The 23,682-nt window shown below is 50.4% G+C and overlaps 10 protein-coding genes across 10 annotated transcripts; 4 read left to right on the forward strand and 6 right to left on the reverse strand.

Moving 5' to 3' along the window:
- Positions 1–948: 948 nt before the first annotated feature.
- Positions 949–1,317, forward strand: M436DRAFT_47021 (uncharacterized protein; the record flags this gene model as incomplete). Its single annotated transcript, XM_013571499.1, has 1 exon — positions 949–1,317. A coding segment is annotated over one exon (369 nt), but the record flags the coding sequence as incomplete, so codon positions are not given.
- Positions 1,318–1,416: 99 nt separating this feature from the next.
- M436DRAFT_64291 (uncharacterized protein) lies at positions 1,417–3,236 on the reverse strand (the record flags this gene model as incomplete). Its single annotated transcript, XM_013571726.1, has 4 exons — positions 1,417–1,620; positions 1,681–1,777; positions 1,829–2,870; positions 3,191–3,236. 4 exons carry the CDS (start codon positions 3,234–3,236, stop codon positions 1,417–1,419), a joined length of 1,389 nt encoding a protein of 462 aa, XP_013427180.1.
- A 1,429-nt stretch (positions 3,237–4,665) lies between these two features.
- M436DRAFT_64292 (NAD(P)-binding protein) lies at positions 4,666–5,742 on the reverse strand (the record flags this gene model as incomplete). Its single annotated transcript, XM_013571727.1, has 1 exon — positions 4,666–5,742. One exon carries the CDS (start codon positions 5,740–5,742, stop codon positions 4,666–4,668), a length of 1,077 nt encoding a protein of 358 aa, XP_013427181.1.
- A 549-nt stretch (positions 5,743–6,291) lies between these two features.
- Positions 6,292–8,498, reverse strand: M436DRAFT_47465 (uncharacterized protein; the record flags this gene model as incomplete). The annotated part of the gene is made up of 4 exons (XM_013571592.1): positions 6,292–8,140; positions 8,192–8,307; positions 8,363–8,386; positions 8,442–8,498. 4 exons carry the CDS (start codon positions 8,496–8,498, stop codon positions 6,292–6,294), a joined length of 2,046 nt encoding a protein of 681 aa, XP_013427046.1.
- Positions 8,499–9,948: 1,450 nt separating this feature from the next.
- On the forward strand, positions 9,949–11,899 carry M436DRAFT_73261 (L-ascorbate oxidase; the record flags this gene model as incomplete). The annotated part of the gene is made up of 7 exons (XM_013571881.1): positions 9,949–10,206; positions 10,268–10,720; positions 10,803–10,829; positions 10,887–10,959; positions 11,038–11,408; positions 11,520–11,637; positions 11,736–11,899. 7 exons carry the CDS (start codon positions 9,949–9,951, stop codon positions 11,897–11,899), a joined length of 1,464 nt encoding a protein of 487 aa, XP_013427335.1.
- A 185-nt stretch (positions 11,900–12,084) lies between these two features.
- Positions 12,085–13,780, reverse strand: M436DRAFT_47751 (general substrate transporter; the record flags this gene model as incomplete). The annotated part of the gene is made up of 3 exons (XM_013571638.1): positions 12,085–13,214; positions 13,264–13,538; positions 13,593–13,780. The coding sequence occupies 3 exons, from the start codon at positions 13,778–13,780 to the stop codon at positions 12,085–12,087; spliced, it is 1,593 nt and encodes a 530-aa protein (XP_013427092.1).
- A 2,009-nt stretch (positions 13,781–15,789) lies between these two features.
- On the forward strand, positions 15,790–16,767 carry M436DRAFT_73263 (uncharacterized protein; the record flags this gene model as incomplete). The annotated part of the gene is made up of 1 exon (XM_013571882.1): positions 15,790–16,767. The coding sequence occupies one exon, from the start codon at positions 15,790–15,792 to the stop codon at positions 16,765–16,767; it is 978 nt and encodes a 325-aa protein (XP_013427336.1).
- Positions 16,768–17,198: 431 nt separating this feature from the next.
- Positions 17,199–18,384, reverse strand: M436DRAFT_47817 (NAD(P)-binding protein; the record flags this gene model as incomplete). The annotated part of the gene is made up of 3 exons (XM_013571641.1): positions 17,199–17,939; positions 17,999–18,252; positions 18,309–18,384. 3 exons carry the CDS (start codon positions 18,382–18,384, stop codon positions 17,199–17,201), a joined length of 1,071 nt encoding a protein of 356 aa, XP_013427095.1.
- A 666-nt stretch (positions 18,385–19,050) lies between these two features.
- On the reverse strand, positions 19,051–20,625 carry M436DRAFT_47177 (cytochrome P450; the record flags this gene model as incomplete). The annotated part of the gene is made up of 1 exon (XM_013571538.1): positions 19,051–20,625. The coding sequence occupies one exon, from the start codon at positions 20,623–20,625 to the stop codon at positions 19,051–19,053; it is 1,575 nt and encodes a 524-aa protein (XP_013426992.1).
- Positions 20,626–21,365: 740 nt separating this feature from the next.
- Positions 21,366–23,471, forward strand: M436DRAFT_47588 (putative NADPH-cytochrome P450 reductase; the record flags this gene model as incomplete). The annotated part of the gene is made up of 2 exons (XM_013571615.1): positions 21,366–21,572; positions 21,630–23,471. The coding sequence occupies 2 exons, from the start codon at positions 21,366–21,368 to the stop codon at positions 23,469–23,471; spliced, it is 2,049 nt and encodes a 682-aa protein (XP_013427069.1).
- Positions 23,472–23,682: the final 211 nt, after the last annotated feature.

Consider the following 23,682-nt stretch of genomic DNA (forward strand, 5'->3'; position numbering starts at 1 on the left):
CGGCTCTTGTGTGTTGAATCGCTCTTCTCTGCCGATATCTTTACCCCATCGTAGAATACTGATGCTGACGTCAATGTATGAGAATTCCGAGTCTTTTAACACATACCTCCTTGGCTTCAAGATATTCCTGCCCTCTCTACCAGAGGCCCTTATCATCCTTCGGCTATCAGATCACATACCCCGCAGCATTTCAACGGTCTCTGGGACACTGATCGTCTTGGCGGAATAACGGATCTCGGCGATATATCAGCGATGGCATCCTCTTCCAGCGCTATATCCCATTCATACGCACGTAGAGGATCGCATACTCACGTGGGACTGCTGGTTTGATGCCTTGCCTATCTGATCGACGCAGAGGAGCCAAGACTGCCTAACCTGTATTTCTTGGCTTTCGAGACGATCGACTCCTTTCATCCTTGGCTAGCATCATAAAATCTCAGATGCTGGGAAGGGCCTCGTGGGTAATCGAATTCGCAGCACTTTTAATCTTTGTATCCTCCGTTTCAGCTGACACTCTACTCGAGACATATACACTCGACGATCGATCTGTGAACAATAACAACCCAGTGCTTCTACCCAGGTGACACTCATAAACATGTCAACTCTCTCATTGCTGTCCAGCTTCCTCCTCGTTATACACGCTGCTGCGCAATCAAAGTAGGCACCTACCTCAGAAAGCCTCATCTTCCCAGACGAGAACCTGATCACTCAAGCGCCAGCAATCTCACCATCTCCCTGACCCCATCTATAAAATCTACATGCGAAGGGCCTGGTTCTTCCTCAGCGATAACTTTCACGACATCATTCACCCCGTCTCAACATGAATGCTTCAATTTTGACGACATCTTCTCAAATCCATCGCGTATTTACAACTCGAGGAATGCCATAACACCATACTCATCTAATAACCTCACGTTAATTACCTGAAATGTGTTGAACGCCGGTACCTTTGATGCTTCTGCCAACTACTCCCGAATTCTTTATCGACAGCAAAATGTCACCCAGCCGCAGGAAGGACAGGATGCTGCTAGATTGCTCGAAGTCTTTTCCGGGCGCGATTGTGTGCAAATCAATTTTTCGGCAGAAGCTTTGTATCCGATCTTGGGGTGGTCGTGTCAGAGTCCTGAGAATGGGAGTTGCTATCAGACAAATTATACGATCCAGAGTTTCTTGGTTGTTAGCGCGTCAAAGGTCAACGGAGGCAGTGGGAAGTGTTGGGTTGCTTCTATAGGTGATGCTGGGGACAGCGTCGGAAGGAGTAATGCATTAGCTTTGGTAGGCGGGGCTGTGGCACTGTTTGCTGCTGCTTTGATTTGATCTTCGCCTTGATCAGGTTTCACTTTTGTGGTCAATACATCCTGACTGAGATAGTCGCTATCGCAGACACACCAGACCTTCTCAAGCCTCCAAACCCTTTTACTTTTCTTCCTGTTGACTTGACTGAAGACTGTTGAGCACGCTTTCTTGTACGGCCTCCTCACGAGCCAACTTCTTGTCACCCAACGAGTCACCGAATTTGGAGATTACCAACCATGCTGGATAGAGTGATACCGCCCAGAGGCCGAAATTGAGATAGATGCTTCCAGTTCTTGCCATGACTGACACGCTTCCGAGACCATACTGTACAAACAAGTCAACCCAATTGCCGTTGAGTCAGTGGAGAAAGTGTTCAAGACTTACACTGACCGCCTGGACAGCTGACTCGGTACCACGAAGAAGACTGCAGATACGAATGATCTCGTCTTGTGTCTCTGCAAGATTGCCGACGACAAAGTAACTACACGAGTCAGTCCAATCGCTCCATCATGGTCAATGAAGTGTGACTTACAGGAACATGTAGTTCAGCTGGAACCCGGCAACCCAGAACAAAAACAGGGCAAATCCTTTACCAAAGCCTGCATCTACCCAGTCATAGGTTGGGTTGGTTTTGTTAAACTCGGTGACCAGAATAGTCGCCCAGATCCACCATGCGCCTTGCAATCCCAAGATCGTGAAAAAGGCACCTCGAGACCGAGACTTGAGGCTGAACTTGGTATGATCGAGGAACTTGCCGAGCACATTGCCGAGAGTGACGGCAACAACACCAGAGAGGAAAGAGCCCAGAGCGCGAGCGCGTACACTGAACCAGAGTGCCTGGAAGGTAAAGAAGACCGATTCGGCATACACAGCTTGTGCGATGAGTGGCACGATCAGAAGGAAATGCTTGCTAAAGAAGAGCTTGGACATGGCTTTCAACTCGTACGAGATACTGTTCCCGATGCTCAGACGGACAGGCAAGCCATCAGTCCTCTGGACCTTCTCAGGTGGACTCAAGAGTAGACCTGCAAAGGGTGCAAGAGCTTGGAGTGCGATGAAGGCTTCGAAGACATGGTATGAGACTGAGCCGGCCTTGTTATTGTGAACATTGACACCTAGGTTGATGGCGCCTCCGACGATCTGACCACCAAGACGGAAGCTGAGCCAGAAACCGAGAAAGCGACCTTGATTGTGAGGTTCCGGATAGGCAAGTGCAATAGCTGCCTCAACAGACCAGAATATGCCAGCAGAAAGACCACACAGTGCGGCACCGAGGAGCACGAACCAGCCATCTCCATAGCGGTTGTTGACATAGAGGCCTGCGGCATATGGGCAGTATCCCAAGGTACCGATGATAAGTGCCCACTTGACGCCAACCCATCGAACGATGACAGACGAAAAGAAGCATGTCAAGACCATGAGACAAAAGGTCAAAGCATTCGCTGAGTTGACAAGTGATGGTGATTGTTGACCACCTCCACCGAGTGAGTTCATGGCACCCCAGATACCGGGTGCTAAGAAGTTACAAATTCCTAGGATGAAGGCGTTCCAGAAGGTGGACCGGTACCATTTCGCTATGGGATATCATGTCAGCAAAGTGGTGCTGCAGATGCTAGCGTTACTGACGCCTGCGAATCGCTTCCAGAGAGCCATGCTCGCTTGGACTTTCCAAGGACTGGGCTGACAATATGCCAGAGGATTTATCGTTCGACATGAGTCTGTTTCGGTCTTACTGAGGACTTGAGATCTGCAAAACGCGTCCTCTCTTCTTGATCATATAGTAATCTGTTTTGCTAGCCGAAATCGTGGCCGGAAATTTCGTTGAGTCAGGAATGCGTCGAAAACATGATGCGAAAGCTCGCCATCGCTCCAGCTGTAAACTTTGATTGCATACATTGCTGTGGTTCGTCAACATAGTGGCAGATGTATCTATCCTGCATGGCGTGAGAGCTCGCCATCGCAGAATCCGAAGTATACCCGATCACCTCATAGGCCATAGAACAGTTCTGCAACTCAACGACAGTCAGGCTGCTTGACAGTCGCTGACTTGGAGAGTTGAGAAAAGAATCCCATGGTCGCTTTGAAGCAAGTTTCAGACTGACCTGGAAGAGGGATGGAATATGGGGCGGAGACTTGTATAAATTCCGGAGTCCTGAGGAGGACAATGTGGGGCTACAACGCGTTCGATGGGCGGTCGAGGGAGCTGACAGAGATAGATACACGTCGGCTTTTATGGCTGTATCAATTAGAGCGCCCCCAGCTCATGGGAGGCACGCGGGGCCATAGAAGCTTGATCGTGGCGAAATCTAGTGGTGGCAGTCGTTGTTAAGCTAATCACGGCGACCAGGCCGTCTTCGAATTGTGAGCCGGCATATGAAAGTCTCAACCTCGCCAAGATAGATCGAAATGGCACAATCCAAGATATGACCTAAGAGAGCTCTGATGTACGACAGATGCGCGTGGGTTTCACCATACCTAGAAAGCCCTGGCGAGCGGCCATCATGAGCGGAGGATGGTTGCTCGTCAGATTGTGTTTGATCTATGTATTGTGTGAACATTGTAGTAGTGACGGATGACAATACCCTTTGCGAGATTAGACGAATGGGAATCGGGCACGACGAGACAATATCAATCGCAGGTCCTACTGAGCGCCAGATGAAGACGTTTCCCATCAGTACGTAACACCCATACTCGTACGAGGGTCTTGAAGGTAGTATATCCGCATCACGCTGGCGAGGCTGATGGTGTGAGACTTACAAGCCTCCGAGCATGAAGATGCAAATTGATAGAACCCGCTGTCTGAGCTGAAGAGCCAACTTCAGGTCACATGGAATCAGGATGAGCAATATAGCGACGTCGAAATGTCAGCGACAGAAAAGAACAAGGCTGTATCGATACATGAGACATTACCAGGTGCTGTGTATTCAGAACCCCAGAGTTACCGATAGGTGAGATGGAGGTAGTCATTAGCCTACACGAGTAAAAATGAACGACGTTCGAGGAACATGAGTCATGGAGAAGGTACACAACTTAGGAAGAGGAATAGGAGCTTCGTGGAGCCAGATAATATGAATTTCATCGATGCCACACCCGAGAAATTATCCCCACGGCTATAGTATGTTAGCCCTCGAATACCTTGCACAAAAAGATCGATCTGCCTCCTAATACACCAACTCTGTATTTCCCGTCGGCTGTAGGGCCGGACGAAGAATGTCGATAAGAAGACTTGACTATAGTCTGTTGAACAGTAGCTGATCGATGCCAGAATGTGGGGACGGGTTCAGAGAAGACATAAGTATTTGAAGGAAAGGTCGACGCAGCTATAACACCAGTTGGACCATTTATTCGATGTGAACAAGTAGGCAGTAGTCACGATAAGCTCTTGACTCCACGCAGGATTCCCTCATCAACCGAGACCAACGGAGTATAATACAGACGGGTCTTTGCTTTCGAGATATCGTGGATACGATTGAGGCACAAGTGCTCAATGCTTTCTCGGGACAACGTGGAGGAAGACTTGCCGCCGAGTGTAGAAGCCCAAGTTGCTAGATTACCTGCACTTCCCAGCTCAAGCGCGAGCTTTGAAGGTATGATCCACGGCTTCAGCTCTGACACCCCGTACCCACTTGCAGACCAGACCTTTCTCATGAAGTCGTAGAAGTGTTGCGGATCGTCGTTCGTGATCAAAAACGACTCGCCGCTGACTTGCTTGCCTTCCTCTGCTGCCCCAGCCGATTCTCGCACAAGCGCTTCAGCAGCCAGTATGTGAGCTTCAGCGACGTTTCCGACGTAGACAAAGTCGTACATGGCAGTGTTGTGTCCGATCTGATAATTCTGTTGACCATGATCCAACTGTGAAAGTATTGTTGGCAGAAGCTGCGAGTCGTCTTCGCCGAATATAGCACAAGGTCTGATGGTCGCTGTGCGCAGACCACCGGCCTTGATGGGCAAAGCATTGTTCGCTGCGAGTGTTGCTGCATCGGCGAGAGCTTTCGTGGACGTCGGAAAACGCCGACTGTCACGATGATCATCGACAGAATCCGACTCTTTGGCATCGGTATAGTCAGTCGCGAGGACAGTATGAGCAGATGAAGTGTATATGAATGCTGCAGTGGAAGGGCAAGCGGCAGCAGCTCTCAGCAAGTTCGACGTTCCATCCACGTTGATCCGGTAATGGGAATCCGGTGTTCCATTCCGGGGAAAAGTGATCGGAGCGACTGTGTTGATCACGACCTGAGGGTTGGCTTGGTGGAATATCGATTGTACAGAGCTTTCAGACAGCAGGTCGCCCTCCAGATATTGGACTTGAGGTCTCCGGTGACGGGTATTCGAACGTCCCATGACGGAAATTTGAATGTTCTCGTTTTTCGCTAACAGGAAATCTACGATGTGATGTCCCAAAAAGCCACAGCCTCCAACAACTAGGACTGAGTGTAGGTTGGTCATGTTGAGTGAGAAATGCCAGAAGCTTGGAGGAGGAGCTGGTTATAAACACGGAAGGGCAGCTGCAGTCTACCATCTTGTGTACGATGCTCTGCTGATGACGGGTCAGAAGACATTCGATTATGCATCATCAAAGTCTAGAGATGCGGGTTAGGCTCCCAGATAGAAAGCACACTAGTACCAAAGGTAGTGTGAGAGACAGCCGGCTAACGCGCGCCGCGCATCCCGCTCGGGTGTGTCTGACCACGACCCTCGATCGGGCTTGGCAAAAGCTTCCGAACCATTGCAGGTTGCAAAGGTCATAGTCAGCACTTGCGACATGATATTTGGAATGGTTTAGCGACGCACATGGAGATACGACGTCTGGTACATGGAACATCAAGAATTCGGGCACGCTGTCCACACAGACGGTCGCGTTGAACGCTGCTGGAGCGATCTGACTTCGCGGCAGAAGTACTTGAGAGCATGAGGGGTGGCTGAAACAAGATGTGAGTATGTCTCTGATTGGGCTGGTGATCATCTAGTGATCATGATCTCTCTCATACTAGATACTCAAAAGGGAGACCCAAGACTATGAAATTCTTGCCTTCCCGAAAGCCAATCATCAAAGGCAACTGGAGGCAAGAAATTGAAGCTACCGCTGCTATCGTTCTTGTAGGAGGCATCGGCTTCATTAATGGGATTATGAATGGTCCGAGCATGTGATGATAAAGGAGTCGCATGACCACCATCTAAGCTTCGACCGAGCGACAGGTTCTGGTCATGCAGTCGCTTGGTGGACATACGGATGTACCGCGTCGCGAGTAACAAAAAAGCCTCGCAAAGTACGCGAAAGTTGAGCATGGGTCTGGCATTCCGCATGTTGAGGCTTTGGAGAGAGGTGGTGAATGCCTCCATGAGTTTCAAGTCTTCCAGGCCGAAGCTAACAATGACGTGACAGAACAGTACTATGAATGGCGTGAAGGGACAATTCAAAATGGTCCAGCTGGCATAATCATTAGCGCTGCCGTCTTCTTTGTCTCGTACGAAATCAACAACGTCTTGATGGTAGTGGAGCGTCGATCGTGCAGCCAACAAGCATCGAGGGTCGACATGGAAGTCAGCACTGTCGCCTGATGGTGAGGCGGCTAGATAGACCAAGGTACGAAGACAGCCTATGACTACTGCATTAGACTTGACAAGGTAAATCATGTACTGTCGTCGGTACACAGTCACGCCTACGATGCCATTGTTCTTTGAAGCAATGTTGTCCAAACGGATTGCGAGCTCCAGAACACGTTGCGATCGTTGTTTTGGAGAATATCTCATTGATCCAGGGCTAAAGAGATGCTCATATATCAAGCCGTGAGCGGCGGCAATGTCGATAAGGGTCGTGAACCACAGGTGCCATGATTGATATTGCGTCTCAACGGGTTCTTTGGGATAGCCAAGTGTCAGATCGAAATCTTGTATATTGGACGATCTCCCAAGCCGCAAAGAGAGGCACTTGTCAAGATGATATATCAACCAGAACAGAATGATTTGAGCTCCGGGAACGGGTGAGTGACTGTCTGGTGTCCGGTGCCAGCCCAAAGCCTGACACATGTTTGCTGCAGCTGACACCAGCGGCCAGGCGGAAGCAAACTCAGATACTTGAATAGCATGACCAGCACCAAATACCAGAGCCAGAATATTGTCGAACGTGATCATGGACAAGACACTGTAGTGTCGCAAACAGCTCTCGAAATGGACCTTGAAGCTTTGCGCGTACGACCAATAGGCAGAGTCGTATGGGATCTTGCAAGCTGACAGATACTCAACAAACATGTAATGTATGCCACCATACACTATAGTTTTGATCGCCGGTGAGCATGAGTCAAAGTCGGAGTACAATTGGTTGCAAAGTCGCTCGAACTCCGCTGCCGTAAAGAAAGGCAGCCAGATGGAGAAGAATAGACAGTCTGCAGCCTGCGCACCCCGAAGAATGTTCAGAACGGCTTCCTGGGGCGGCAGAGTCTCTCGAGAATACTCTTGGTGTCGCCCGCTCGGTACGGGCCGCAGGAGACAAGTGCCTGTCTCCGAAGGACCCTGCATAGCAGTATGCAATGCTTTGAGAGCATCGATCACTTCAGGGTCACTAGACATTGAGGGTGTCGATTGCAGCAGGTGCTCGATGACACGACGAGCTTTTCTCGAATGAGCCATGAGGGATGTCTCGCCATCGACCATGCTACCAGCATTCCTGTCAATGCCCATATCGAAGGCAATACCGGCATTGATGTCCCGAGAGCCTGAGCGGAGCGTTGGTGAAAGCGCTACTGGATGATCCCTGTTCAGCAGAGTACGCAACATGCTGTTGGTCTCCGCCAACAAGGTTTCGACGCTTTGCAGACGCTCTTCCATTGCATCAATTTTGCGCTCACTGGACCAAATCAGCGGGATCCTCTTGAGATGCGGGGTCTACTTCACTCACTATTGCCCACATATCAACACCCTCTGCCTTGGAATTTGAGGTCTGTCTTTGGTGATCCTGCAGTGTATGCTAGTGGCAACACAATTTGCACACGGGGTCGCTCGGTCGCAACGAATCTGTCTGCGTCGGTACTTCGTTGTCGAGCATGCTCAAGCTCCACAGTATACGTACCTTGCGCGAGCGACAATTATCGCACTACATCTCAGAATTTACTCAACGATGACAATCGTGGCGGGTGCGGGATACTCACGGCGCGACCGATGTGTACCTTCGATGATTCCTCGAGCTTGTCTTCGGGGTCGGACATGATGAAAGAGATACGACAGGAGTGCGAGGTCCGCAGGGCAGCAGGCCGTGAAGGCAGGGCGATGGAAACGCAACGAAGGATGGCAATGGCGATGCCAGCGGGTTGAGGAACGCGCGGGACGCGCTCGCCGTCGTCTTGTTGAGAACGGCTAATTCAACTAGCGCAACGGCCTTGGAATCCTTCTTCCAGAGAAACTGGGGAAAGACTCTCTTGTGGAATGCGCGCCTTCCGTCAATCGTAGTGATGGCACTGGACAGACTGGACCTGGATATCCAGTTGGTATCTAGACATCATCGATTGGACTTGTATAGAGGTTTGTCTGCAAAAGGTTTCACTAGACTTGGACAGAGGCCTGTTCAGCCGGATGTCCAGTGGGTCCATGCACAAATGCTAAGCATACCGTAGGTGGTAGACCGCATTTATATGCTCACTTTATGCATATATCGTACACTTTTTGTGCTCTTTGTAAAGGTAACCCTGACAAGAATTCCAGTTAGGTATATCCATGGATCTCTACTGTCGAGATGGTTTGTTCACTGGCGTGCCGCACTGCTCTGCCAATCCTCAATGTGATTTCCGTGGGTTTCTCACTCGTCTCGAGTGATCAGCAGCAGCAAGCCGCCTGTCCAGGGAAGCCCTTTAGACCAGAGCCTCGGATACGCCCCAATCTCATTTACATCTGTGTCGTCCAGTTGTTACTTTTCTATATCGGCATAAACACCGTCCCAGTTGCTTTGTTCGGAACTTCCAGAGCTTTTCGCATCAACTACGTTGGAAAGACCCCACGCCAGGAAATCGTATACCTCGATGGACACAATCTTGGATTAGTTGCAATGGACATCACCGCCAGCGGACTCCTTGTCAGCCAGGTTTCAGATCCAGCAGAAGAGAGCACTCGGGAAGATGGAGAGATGGAAGACACCATTGCGTACCACGTAGGGTTGTAGAAAGTAGGGCTCGGGATCATAGGAACAAGCGTCGGCCTTTTTGGTCGCATTCGGGAATGGAGCGACACCGAGGTACATGCCGTCAGTTGCCGCCGTCGGTCGGCGACTACACCGACTGCCTACTTAGCAGAGTGGCCACATGCTCTGAAGCTCTGGCCAAATCTGCTCAGGTTGGCAGTCTCATCTCGTATCCGCGTAATTAGGCGTTCGACAATTCCCATACGTTAACCTGAAGCCCATCGATATCCGACGGCCGTATCTTTTGGTCACGGCGATGCGGTTGTGGGGGACACCACGGGGCCCCATACTTACTCCGCATCTGGAGAGGCAATCACTTAGCATACCCCTACTGACTTGAGGACTTTGTCGGTATCTGGGCATAGTGGCGATCGATAGTCACCGAGCATTGGAGGAATTCCCGGCTCCAACACGCGACAAGGAATGATATAAAGATGATACCCGTGTGTGACACCTTTTAACAGAGACAAAATCAGCCATATATCATGCTCTTTCTTTCTATTGCCATCATCTGTCTATGTTCTTGCTTCACTGTACAAGCTGCGGTAGTTAGTGGACATGACGCTTCATTCACGCCTGATTTCTCTCTACGGGTGTCTGTCAAGAACATCACACAAGGATGTTTCACACGAGAGTCCGTTGTCGTTAATGGCACCTCTCCAGGCCCAACATTACGTATCAAACCAAACAGGGTGACTTGGATCAGAGTATATAACGACATGGCGGATCAGAATCTTACCATGGTAAAGCTTCGTTGCGCAGCGTTATTGACACTGTCACACCGAGAATTGATTACTGTTATAGCACTGGCATGGTCTTTCACAACGCATGGCAGTCTTTTCCGATGGTACACCACTCTCACAATGGCCCATTGCACCACAACATTTTTTTGACTACGAGATTCTTCCACGGGAAAACCACGTTGGTACCTCTTTCTACCATTCTCATATTGGTGTCCAAGCTATGACTGCAAACGGCGCTCTTGTTATCGAAGACATCTGCGAACCACCATACGCGTACGATGAAAAGCGCCTGGTTCATGTGACTGACTACTTTAACAAATCGGATCAAGCTATCGAGATGGATCTGACATCTTCCCCCTTTGTCTGGCCATGCGAGACAATGGGCCTACTCGTCAATGGTGTCGGCGTAGGTGTTGGCAAACAGAACGATACAAGGTGCGAGCTTCCTGTGATCGATGTCTTGCCCGGCAAGACTTATCGTCTGCGTTTCATAGGCGCTACCGCTCTTTCACATGTGTTACTGGCTTTGCGAGGGGCACGCCAATCTGACCATCATCGCAGCTGACGCTCGCTACACGCAGCCTTACCACATTCAGCTGGGTAGTGGTCAACGGTTTGATGTGGTCCTCAGGACTAAGACGTTGGCAGAGCTAGCAGAGCTCAAGCGAACACAGTTCTAGCTGCAATTTGAGACGCGAGATCGGCCAACCGTCTATCGTGGCTACGGTTTCCTCCGATATACCATGCCAAAGAGTAAGAGGGACTCTGCGCCAAAGGATAAGGACGATCCTATGCCAAGAATCGAAGGAGATGCTGGGCTACGAACTGGAGTAAATCAATTGCCACCCATACCGACTTCACCGCCCTTGAGCCTTCCAAACATCACATATAACTGGCTCGAGTATGCCCTACGACCTCTGCGTCCAAACAGATTTCCGAAAGCTTCGGAAATCACCCGCCGTGTCTATATGACTGTTCAGCAGTTCAAGAATGGCAGTATCTACTGGGCTCAGAATGGAAACAACTGGACGGATACCTCAGGAAGGACGCCCACGTTGATTGATCTATACAGAAGAGGAGATGCAGCTATGCCCAATCATACTCGAGCATTGAAGAACAATGGTTGGGATCGAGAGACAAGGCTATGGTCAGCAAAGACCGGTGAAGTACCGGAGATCATCATTCAGAATACCGGTTCTTTGGTCAAGAATGCTGGTGCTCTTGATATCCACCCGTTTCATGCTCACGCTGGCCATTACTATGATATCGGCGGGGGTAACGGGAGCTATGACCCAACTGCCAACGAGCTGAAGTTGCAAGGCTATAGACCTGTCCTGCGTGATACTACGATGGTCTATCGTTATGGTACTGCTGGTGTCCCAGGTCAGACAATGAGTTGGAGAGGATGGCGACTGCGTGTTAGTGATCCTGGTGTGTATATCATACACTGCCACATCTTGCAGCACATGGTCATGGATAAGTTTAGCCTTGATTTTCTGATGATTCCGCATACTGATTGGACTGCATAGGCATGTCTACTGGCTGGGTCTTTGGTAACTCTGCCGCTGAGATCACAAGTATACCTTTCAGCAACGTTACTGGTTATCTGGACTTCAACGGGAATGCTTATGGAAGCGTATCACTTTATCCTCAAGTGCTCGAATACTTCGCAAGCGATAGAGCTGAATCATGATATACAGCGGTGGTATAGGTACCCGAGGATTGCAGCTACTACAAAGACAAGATCGCGAGGGGATGAGATGGTTGCGCTCCAGGTCTTGGATGTGACAAACGTCAACATTCCGTTACTGATATATAGAAAGATGATGGCACAAGAGAGGGCGGCAGATTCATGGTGGAGTGTTCGCCCCAATGTATCTAGGCTAATCCATCTACTTCTGTTCCATAGCTAGAGGCTTGCTTCTGTGCCTTCTGGAGCTCTCGCGCCTTCTGAACGCCGAATCCGTGGGAGAAGATCTCTCTGATATCCTCGAGAGTCATGCCTTTGACCTCGGGGTAGCAGAAGTAAACGCAGGGGAAGCAGCCCAGAATGCAGATTGCGGCGTAGAATCCGAATGCACCAGAAGGTGTGGTGTTTTCCATCTGAGTGAGGAAAGTACTAGCCACAATGACGTTGGAGCCCCAGCATGTCATGGTCAACATCATCGTTCCCATGGCTCGAATCTCCATAGGGAAGAACTCAGAGCTGAGCCATGCAGTGTTTCCCATTCCTGAGGAATAGAAGCCAACATAGACGACCATGCAGACGAGGACCAACTTGGCTGGGACGCCGACACTGACACCAGCCTTGAGGGTCAAGTCGTGGTTGACTGGGATCCAGTGAAAGGCGATGGCGGCAAGGATCAAAGCCAAACCCATGAACGGCATGGTGATAAGTAGAATTCGGCGGCGTCCGACACGGTCGACGAGCATAAGATTAACCCAGGTGAAGAAGAAGTTTGTTCCAGCAATGACGGTTCCAACTGCGACCGGGTTGGAAAAGCCAACAAGTGCGAAAAGCGTCGAAGAATAGTACATCAGAGAGTTGAATCCACCAAGCTGAGAGATGGCCATAAGACCACATGCCGAGACCAAAGCACGGAAGTTCGCTGGGACAACGTAGAGTTGTTTGAAGACCCACCATTGACTCTTGCCCTCAGTCATCTGCTTCGAGACCTCGATGTGCATCCTGATGTGTTCGCATTTCTGGTTAACCTGATCTTCGGTACCATTGGGGTAGATTTTGCGAATAACGTCCTTGGCCTCGTCTTCCTTGCCGTGATAGATGAGCTGACGGGGCGATTCGGGACAGAAAGGTAGAAGGGCACAAAGTACAATCGCAGGAATCGCACCGCCTCCTACCATGTATCGCCAACCTCCAGGAGTGCTGGCAAACGCAGCCCCGATCCCATACGATATGAGTTGACCGCCAGTAATTGACATGTTGTCTAGTCCGATCATGCGGCCTCTGTACTTCGCTGGTGACACCTCGGCGATGTACATGGGTACTGTTTTACGATCAGATAATATCACTTTGGAACAAGTGGCTTGACGTACCGATCATGGCTGCACTTCCGACACCGAACCCTACAACAAGGCGTCCAACAGTCATCTGAGCAATCCCAAATGATGCAGCTTGTAAGACTGCGCCAATAATGAATAGAACGCAGCCAACGTAAATAGCTGGCTTGCGTCCATACTTGTCAGCCGTAAGGCCGGCGAATATAGCACCAAAGAAAGCTGCGCCTGACGTGATAGACGTGATGAGCTCCTTTTCACCCGAGCTCAAGACTTTGTGATCAAGGGACGTTCCGATGTATACTAGGACAGCGCTTTATAATGGTCAGTCAAGGGGTGTGAGACCCATGGCTACCTGTCTCACTGACCTAATGATTCCAGTGTCGTATCCGAAAAGCATACCGCCAATGGCTGCTGTGATGGAAACAAGCCATGCGAACTTGCCAGTCTTAGTTTCTTCGATGGTGTCGAGATCGTCGAGCACGCTCTGCTGCGAGTCGATATGTTCAACATGGTCTGTGCCAGTCTTCCCGTCAATCTTGCTAGTGATGCCCATCTTGACCGTCGAGAAGGTTGAATGTATGGATGGAGGTAAATATTGGAGTGAGTCTGAGGGTGGGAGTGTGCTTTGACGAATTTCGATAAGCCAACTGTCACGAAGGACACGATTCCAGTCTTATACCTCAACGTTCATTGCGTTAGGGCATGCCCAGACATCATCGGGACGACTCGCCGCCACAATAGCTGAACGCGCATGCGACCCCGCATGGGGTACCCCAGAGTTTGCCAAACGTTGTGTCTGATTCTGGAGTAATTATGCCGGTTAGTGCCACTGCTCGGTGAGATGGCTGGGAAGAGGCGCCATGTCGTTCATGCGCATGAGTCTGAGCCATGAATCCCGGGGTATTGGCACGACCGGGCCAACATTCCTAAACAATGCAACAAGGGCAAGCTGCCCCCACACTCGCTTTGCTCGTCATGAACGGGTGGCTGCATGATCAGCAGACAGCGCTTGGACGTGAATCTCGGCGCCAGTCCAATCCCGCGCCGGTCCTTTCCCGATGGTGTCTAAAAAGGCATTGCCGTCCGCTCACTCCTGCCTCATCCTCCTTCTAACTCTACCGCATCGATTCAATGTTGTTGACCACTGGAAGGTCGTAGATCGGTTTGTGCAAGTACAAGGGCAGATGTGACATAGGCGGCTTGCCATGTCTCCTCCCAGCGCACCAACCCGAGCCAAGACTGGTTGTCAGGCGAGTCAATCGTGCGTCAGAGCCGAGAGCCGGACAGCTGCTGACAATGTGTTAGAACTGCAAACTCCGTCATGTAAAATGTATGTTCCACGAACCGAGCAGCAGATGAATCTCCAGCAGTTAGTTGGGGTGGCAGTCTGGTAGAAACTGGATATGCTGGCCCAAGACATCCGACATCTCAAATCTGCTTCAATAGCAACTGTCTACGAGCAAGGCCGAAAGACGCAAAGTCCTGGCGGCTAATCGATCAGGAGCTTAGACTGTTGGCTTGCTGAACGCGTCGAACTGTAGTTGATACAGCACTTTGTCACGCTTACTTACTTTTCTTCGTTCTAGGTGACGACGAGCGTCCGAGTTGTGTGAGGTGCAGCCAGTCAGGAATAGAGTGTGTCCGGCTTCTAAACATCCGTTTCTGTCATAATCTCAATCCCACGTACGTCCACCCAGACTACTTGAAGACCAAGACGGACGAGGTACTAACCTTCTAAGTGTTCGCGCGACAAGAGGCTCAGAGGAATCATTTATCGATAGTCAGCCATGGGTTTCGACTAGAGGAGCCTTAAGCTTCGTGGACGAGACACGGGACACAATAGCAATATACGGTACACACGTCGACGACACACTACTTGGGAACGAGGATCCCACTCAGATTTCAGCCCAGCCGGATGGCGAGGTTGCTGCAGGAATCCCTCGATCGCGACCGAATGTCTCACTGGAATCTCCCGAGGGGGTGGTTCGACAGTCTATGGAACATGATCACAACTTACATGCCGAGACTCCGGAGGAAGACGATGCGGACAAGGATCTGGCTACTCGACATGATTTTGACCACGAAAGCGACTCTCGCTTGGACTTGGGTCATCACACTGTATCCGCGCTTCCTGAAAGTTCCGCATTCGACAGCGCGTACGAATTTGTGTCGCGCAAACCTGGAGGCATGATCGACGATATTTCGTCTCTTTGCGACGTTGCGCCGCCATCTTGCAGCCTTTATTCTCCTCACTCATATCCTGGTTTTGACGATCAGAATTCACCAACGCACTCTCTACTATCAAGACCGAGTTTTAGTGTCGGCATCGCTGGTGTCGGAAGGGTGAACACGCGACACGAGAGAGAAACGTCCAGGACTTCTGACTCCTTTGTCACATCCATTCCTCGTCCCCGTACAGAAACGGGCCTACTCAGCGACCCCCACGAAGCCAGTCTCTTACGCCATTTTGTTAACCATCTAGCTATTTCATTCGATCTCACCGATTCCTCATGCCATTTCCATAACGTTGTACCTCAACGGGCTATGAACGATCCCATCTTGATGAACGCGATCCTCGCCGCCTCTGCCCGTCATCTCAGCCGCGTCAGTGGCGGGGACCCTTATGTCGCAGATAAATACCACCAGAGGTGTCTCCAGCATCTTATTCCGATGCTCAGCGATGAAGCCGCAGTACTGGATGAGAACCTCCTGGCTAGCACTGTCATTCTGCGCTTCCTGGAAGAGATCGATGTGCCACTCTCAGGAAAAGTTCACTTGGACGGCGCAGGTCATCTAATCGGAGCCCATGCCTTTGTAAGTGCGCAAGAAATTTCCGCGGTCTCGGGTGGCCTGCGACTTGCCGCCTTCTGGGTTGGTCTGCGGCAGGAGATCTACGTCGCCTTCGTCAACCAGAGACCGATTACTTTTCCCCTGCAGCACTGCAATGTCGATCGCTCATTTGGGGCTACAGGTGAAGGCATGTGGGCAAATCGAATCATCTTCCATTGTGCGGAGACCATACAGTGGTGCTTTGGACTCCTTGAGCATGAACGATCGACAACCCGATTTCAAGAGCTTCTTAGTTACGCTGTGGACTGGCTAAAGCTCATTCCTCCGTGCTATACCCCGATCTACTACCGCAACGCTGATGCCATCTCTGACGCTGTATTTCCAGAAGTCATGTATCTCTCTGATGCTGCTGTCACAGGCATACAACACTATCACCTCACTATCATTCTGTTGACAGCGTATGACCCCACGATTCCTAAGCTCGGGTCTCGACGAGCGACGGTATTGAGGAAGATGGACGATGAGATCAAGCATCACACCAAAATGCTTTGCGGACTCGCGTTGAGCAATAGTAGCACCCCACCGAACTTTGTGACCGCTTCAATGGCAGTGACAATGGCCGGCGATAAGTTCACCGAGGCGAAAGAGCAGCAAGCGTGCATTCGAATACTGGAAACGTGCGAAGCCGAGCATGGATGGTCGACTATGACCGCTCAGGAGGATCTCAAAGCAGCATGGGGTTGGAAATGAAGTCTTCTAGGTGTTGCCATGACCGGCGAAAGTTGTTCTAAACTAGTGTGTGTTCATCTGATGCTTGATCTCCCAATATCACTCACATGTTACTGAGATGATGATCTTCACCAAAACGACAAGAACAGCCTCTATACTTGAGTCATCTTGAGACCGCCCTCTCCAATTTCAATCCTGCTTATGATGTGCGATCTTGACCCACAAAGGTTCACGGCGGCGCGGGCACAGACCCGCCAGATTTTCCCATCATACGAACAAGCGTATATACAGGAACCGCAATAAGTGTCGCTAAACGCTAGCTCGAGTAAGCCATCTGCCATTGGCGACTTCAGAAGTCAGTCATCTTGACAAAGGACCGACAAGTCATGCATATGAGCAGCAGTGATGATATTCGTCTATGTGTGAGACTGCAGTCTATCTGTATTTCTAGATCAAAGAGCAGCCTTCTCGATGCGTCTTCCGGTCTCATCGAATTCGATCTTCTTGCCACTGTTCAGACTTTCTTGCAGAGCACAGCCAATCTTCACCGCTTGAACAGCTCCGGTAAGCTTGAATGGCAGCTTGGTACTGTCCAAACAAGCGGCAGTGAACTCGGTGGCCTCCGTGACGAAAGCTTCGGCGAAACGACCGTAGTAATGCGGTGGGATTTCTCTTCTGACACCACTTGCCTCCGACATCTCAACCAAAGTCCCTAGGGGATTGGCATTGACCGTCAGTTTCCCTTCTGTGCCGATGATCTCGGTCATATCATGCTGACCAGCTGCCATGATCCTACTACTGTAAAAGTATGCGATCTTGCCTCCCCAGAACTCGACAACGCCGACACCATTGTCCACGTCCTTGTACTTGCGGAGATCGGGCTGGACGGCGGTGATTCCTACTGCATATGTGCTCTTGACAATACTGTCCTGCCCAAAGTACCACAGCGCGAGATCGATATCGTGGATGTTGCAGTCGACAAAGATGCCGCCCGAAAATTGTGCGTATTCGACAAAGAATCCGGAAGGGTCGAGTTTATCACATGTCTGAGATCGGAGGACAGAAGCTCGGCCTATGGATCCGTTGTCCATCCTGTTCCATGCATCGCGGTAAGAAGCGTCAAATCGGCGAGAAAAGCCACACATGACTTTGAGGTGAGGCTTCTTGTTTGCGGCGTCGACCACAGATTGTGACTGCATCGGAAGTCAGTGTCGGTGTCTTCTCGACGGACTCATGCAGCTCGTCAACATACAATCTCTACGCTTGTGCTCAACGGCTTCTCGCAAAGGACATGCTTGTCTGCCTCGATGGCCTTGATAGCTTGCTCGGCGTGAACAGTCGTGACAGTTGCCACTACGACAGCCTGGAGCTTGGGGTGCTTGAGCATCTCGTCATAATCATTGTAGAGCTTCACTCCAAATGGAGCAAGACGTTGATTGAACCATGTGATTTCAGATTCAGCCTCAGCGGGGCAATATGCGGCTACCAGCTCTGCTCGAGGAGTTTCTGTGCAATGGATCAGCTCGTACATGTCGGTTGGAGATGTGGGTGTGTCTTCTTACTCTCTAGAAAATGCAGAGCGTGTCTCGCGCCCATTCGGCCAAGTCCCGCACATGCGACATTGAGCTTTTGGATCATTTTGACGTTTATGCGACGATACTAAATTGGAGGCCTGCGTAGAGGATATGCAAGTGACTTCCCGCTGCTGCGAGCGAGCTTCGTGTTTCTTATCACATCCTGAATTTTGCTTCGTAGTTGACAAATTTCAACACAGAGAGAGCTTACGGAGCTCTACACGAACAACATCGCGCGTCTTCTGATTGAGGCAACACTTTCCGTCATCCCCGGACAAGATAGGCAAGCTACCCCGCATTTGACGTGGGGCAAAAGGATAACCGCCGCTTGTCTCAGCCAAGACTCCGACTGAGGAGGTGCTCGGCGCAGCCCACTCTGGCGGGATTCCTATCAGCGGGACGGGAAGTTTACTGGCTATACATGGGTCGAGGAAGCAACCCTGGATGCGACCAAAAAACCAGATGCCAACAAACATTCCACAAAGCACCGAGATCCATTAGTGGCGAGCATTTTTAGACGGCAACACGTCTGTTCATCTGAACGCCGTCGTTTGATTCCTTGACTATTTTCTGGTAACCCATAAATCGAGTGTCATCGATATCAGAAGTGCATGGACGAAGACACCAGCGTATATTATTAAGATAAGTGGAGGATCACGGCAAAGGGAATTGCTTACAATGGGTTTACTCACACATGTGATTTCCGGTTAATTTGTCTACGATTGCGCTATCAAGGCTTAGCTACACTGATATCCCTTCTCCAAACTTTCAAGGGCAACGGGCCTGCCATTAGATTTGTGGTCTCCCATCTGTCCTGCTCCCACCCAGGATGAGGCAAAGCGAAGCCATATCTGTGGACAACACTGGCAAGGAGCACAGTCTGTTCGAGATAGCTAATATTGCGACCAATGCAGCCCCGAGAGCCAGTACTGAAACTGATGAAGTACGGTTGCAACTCCTTGCCTTTTTCTCCCAACCAACGATCTGGGTTGAATCTTTCCGGCTCGGGGAAGATGACTGGATCACGGTGTGCGACGTATGCTGAGATGGACACTGTGGTGTTGCCCTCGACCCATTCATCGAGGATTTTCGAGCCCTCAGGAGGTGTGCGCCTTGGCAGACCAAAGGTCGTCGATGGTGTGACACGCAGTGACTCATCAAGGCAGGCGCGAAGGTAAGGAAGGTGCTTGACCTTGTCATACGGGGCAACAATTTCTTCAGGTTCGAGAACAGCGTCGACTTCCTCGCGGAGGCGTGAAAGACATTCCGGATTCTTCAGCAACCAGACCATGACGTTGTTCATGGCGAGGGCAGTGGTGTCGGAACCTGCGTTAAGCATGATGCTGACTTCTGCGATGACTTCACCCCACTCCAAGTTGTTTGGGTTGCCGTTCTTGTCCTCCATCAGTGCCTGGAAGAAATCGTCAAGTTTCTCACCAGCACGATAGCGAGCCAGGCGTTTGGTAGCCCTGTGGTAGACCAGATCGTTCCAGCCCTCGTTGAGCTTCCACATCTTACGGAAGCTTGGGAAGATCTTGGAAACATATTTGCTGTTAAAGTCGTACCATTCGGTAGCCCAAACAATAAGGGCTTGTGCTTTGGCGGTAGCGTGAAGACCTGCACGGTACGACTCCACTTCGTACATCGTGCCATCCATCTTTTCGCCTACGACTTTGTCGCTACCGGCATCCAAGAAACCCAGTCGTTCCGAGAGACCAATGTCAGCGATTGCGTCCAGAGTGAAGAAGTTACTATATGCTCGATAGTCGAATTTGAGATCTTGTGGGTCTGGAAGAACACGGCCCTCAGGAAGAGACGTAGTGCAGTGGGCATCGCAGGCTTTGATGAATCGTTCTGTCTTGTCGGCAACCTTGTACTCCCATCCCTCTAGATTCTTCAAGGCATATGCGCTAGACATCATCTTTCTCTTTCGAGCATGTTCGCCCTTGTCAACGACGTCTGCCAGATGGAAATGCGATCCGGACAGTGCTTCGTAAAAGACATCCTTGGTGCATCTCGAGTTATGCCCATATATGTCCTTGATAGCATTCACGCTTCCGTAAGAGAGCGAATTTGGGCCGATTCGGATGACTGGGTGTGTCTTGTGCATCTCATAGAGTTTCTTCGACCGGATACCAGTGTAAGCTTCCCACATGAAGCCTAGGTTTGTGACACCAGCTAGGGGATTAATACAGGGGTAATTGCGCAGTCCTTTCGGATCTCTCAGATACTCCCATATTGGCCTGACAATGAAGTACGACAACAAAACGACGATAGAAAAGAGTGATAGCAGTGTGGTGTACATGATGAGCAAAGTTTGGAAGATTTGATAGCAGAAGATTAATGTCGGCTGAGTATCGAGATTATAGGAGAAGTCGTTTGGGGATTATGAACACTATATTCCGCTTACTCAGATGGAGACGACTTGGGTGTTCCCACCGGGTGACTACCTGGATGCATCGCGACCCGTGCTACTTGACCCGAGCCTGAATTTCACTAGCGGAAGATCTTGCCATAACATCGGCTGGAGAAGCGACCGAAGGCTGTGTTCCCCGGAAAATGCTACCTCAGAATGACTCGATGAGTAGGAACGCGGAGCGTTTCGTGGCTTACCCCGCCATGGTCTGCATGTGCCGCATGGCATGAGGCGGGGTTCCTGGTTCAGATGTTGGAAGTCAAATGTCGTGCGGACTGCGTTGCCAAAAGCAATGAGAAAAGTACCACGATTCCGCTGCCTGACTTTTCCAGGCTGGATCTCCACTTCGCTGCATGTTACATGACATGAGACCGGACGTAACGAGAAGGGTTAAACGGAGAGGTTAGATGTGTGGTTCCGTAATGCTCGGCGATGGGAGCTTCCTTTCTCAACGGGCTAATAAACAGCAAATGGTCTCGCTTCTCCTGGAAACGTCTTGTGATGGCTGAAGCGGTTTTTACTTAATGTCTGAAGACTCTCGCTCTAATAATTTAACAAGATCGCATTTCCAAACCCCGCTTCCCCAAGTCGAGCCTGCCATGATGACTTCGCTTGATCCACTTTTCTCCATGCTAAACAAGCCATCTGGCTACGCCGACTATGCTGCCATTACGGCCTTCAGTCTTGCATGGGGCACATATCTTCTCAAAGGAAAAGCTTGGGACAGGCCTGACCCCTACCACCATGTTTGGTTCGAGAAGCCTCAGGTTTCAGATGCTGCAGCCAGTGATGGAGTCAAAGAGACTCGAGATATCTCACAGAAGCTTCAGGAAACAGTAAGACGTGCCTGAGGACTGGGAGCGATCTCAAGCCAGTTACTGACACAGTCGCAGAACAATCAGATTGTGATTTTTTGGGGTTCTCAATCTGGAACAGCAGAGGGCTTTGCCCACCGCCTAGGACGGGAATGTCACTCGCGATTCCGGCTTCATGCCCTGGTAGCAGATCTGTCTGATTACGACATGGAGACTATCGAGCACATCACGAAAGAGACATTAGTAGTATTCATCGTCTCAACTTTTGGCGAGGGCGATCCTAGTGATAACACAGCTGGACTCTGGCATTGGATTCGGTCTGCCAAAGCATCTCTGAACAATATGCGCTACATTGCCTTTGGACTCGGCAATAGCAACTACAAGTATTATAACAAAGTCGTTGATGTGGTCGCAGAGTCACTGAATGCCCATGGGGCGCAGCAGCTCATGCCAATTGGGAAGGCGGACGATGCCAAAGGTGCAACCGAGGAAGATTTCATTACGTGGAAGGAAAATCTATTCGACTATTTCAAGCGGAACCTCGGCCACCAGGAGTACGATATGGTGTACGAACCATCACTACTAGTTGAACCAGACACATCGCTCGAACTTATCGATCTTCACCAAGGAGAGCCCGTACTTGAAGCCAAAGCTTTGGCCGGGTCATCAGCCATTAGACCGTTGCTCATCAAGGATATGCGAGACCTGTTCGACACCACGGCTGATCGAAATTGCTTACATGTAGAACTGGATCTCTCTGACTTTCCCGAGATCGGCTACAAGACAGGCGATCACCTCAGTATCTGGCCAAGCAATCCCAACGCTGAAGTCGAGAGGGTGCTCGACCAGCTTGGCCGCCTACATGAAGCCGACGTGCCTGTATTGATCAAAAGCCTAGATGGATCAAAGGTCAAGATCCCTACACCAACAACCTTATCAGCACTGTTGCAATACTATTTGGAGATATGCGCACCTGTCTCTCGCGAAACGGCTGCCCAACTCGCCCGGTTTGCACCTACAAAGACATCTCGCCTGTTTCTGGAGGATGTATCACGGAATCGCTCGAGATACTCAGCTTTCCTCGCAGCGACGCACATAACTGTTGGCAGATTATTGGAAATATCGACCCGCTCTGAACCCACAACTTGGTCATCTTTGCCTCTAGCTTTCCTACTTGACGTTTTTCCAGTGATGAGACCGAGACACTACTCGATTTCCTCTTCCTCAGTTGTTTCTCCACGCACACCCAGCATCACTGCAGTCGTCTCACAAGCGACCATCCCGGACTCAATTGGAGGTCAAATCACGATTCCTGGCCTTGCGACGAACTACTTACTGGCTCATCATGTCAAGGACAAGAATGGATATTCCCTTCTGGGTCCTGACGCCGCTCTGGAAGGCCGCAGAGTGTACGCGCAAATCCGGAAGTCCAAGTTCAAGCTTCCAGCACTTGCAAGCCAAGCCATCATCATGGTCGCGGCGGGAACTGGTATTGCACCATTTAGAGGCTTCATACAGGAACGCGCTCGTATGCAGCGAGTAGGTAAGGCTTGTGGGAAGATGATCCTCTACTTTGGATGCCGGAGTCTTGAGGAAGACTTTATCTACCGTGAAGAATTGGCGCAATTGCAGAGAGTGCTAGAAGACCAGCTTAGCATTGTAACCGCTTTCTCCCGCCACGAAGGCAAGAAGATATATGTCCAGGAACGCATCCTGGAGGACAGTGAGAGGATTTCTAGCATGCTGATCGAAGGCAATGCGAATCTTTATATCTGTGGCTCGGCGGCGATGGCAAGAGAGGTTAACAATACTATTAGCAGTATGATCCAGAACGTAAAGGGATGGACAGATGGAGAGATGAAAGATTGGAACGAAACCAAGAAGAAGACGAGAAAGTTCCAGGAGGACGTGTGGGGATGAAGCACGGCAATTACATATTCATAGATTTCTCGCCAACTGCGTTCCATACTGCTAACACTACGATGAATTATACTTCCACTTTGCTTGCCTATGTCCACCCTCCTCGATTCTAGATGATTTTGGCATACATACCGACAAGAGATAGTATCCTGTGTTTCTCCGCGACTTTATCCTGCAGGTCGGCTGCCGGATCATTTGCCATACGTCATCG

Source organism: Aureobasidium namibiae (assembly GCF_000721765.1).
Source record: "Aureobasidium namibiae CBS 147.97 unplaced genomic scaffold scaffold_9, whole genome shotgun sequence".
Lineage (NCBI taxonomy): Eukaryota > Fungi > Ascomycota > Dothideomycetes > Dothideales > Saccotheciaceae > Aureobasidium > Aureobasidium namibiae.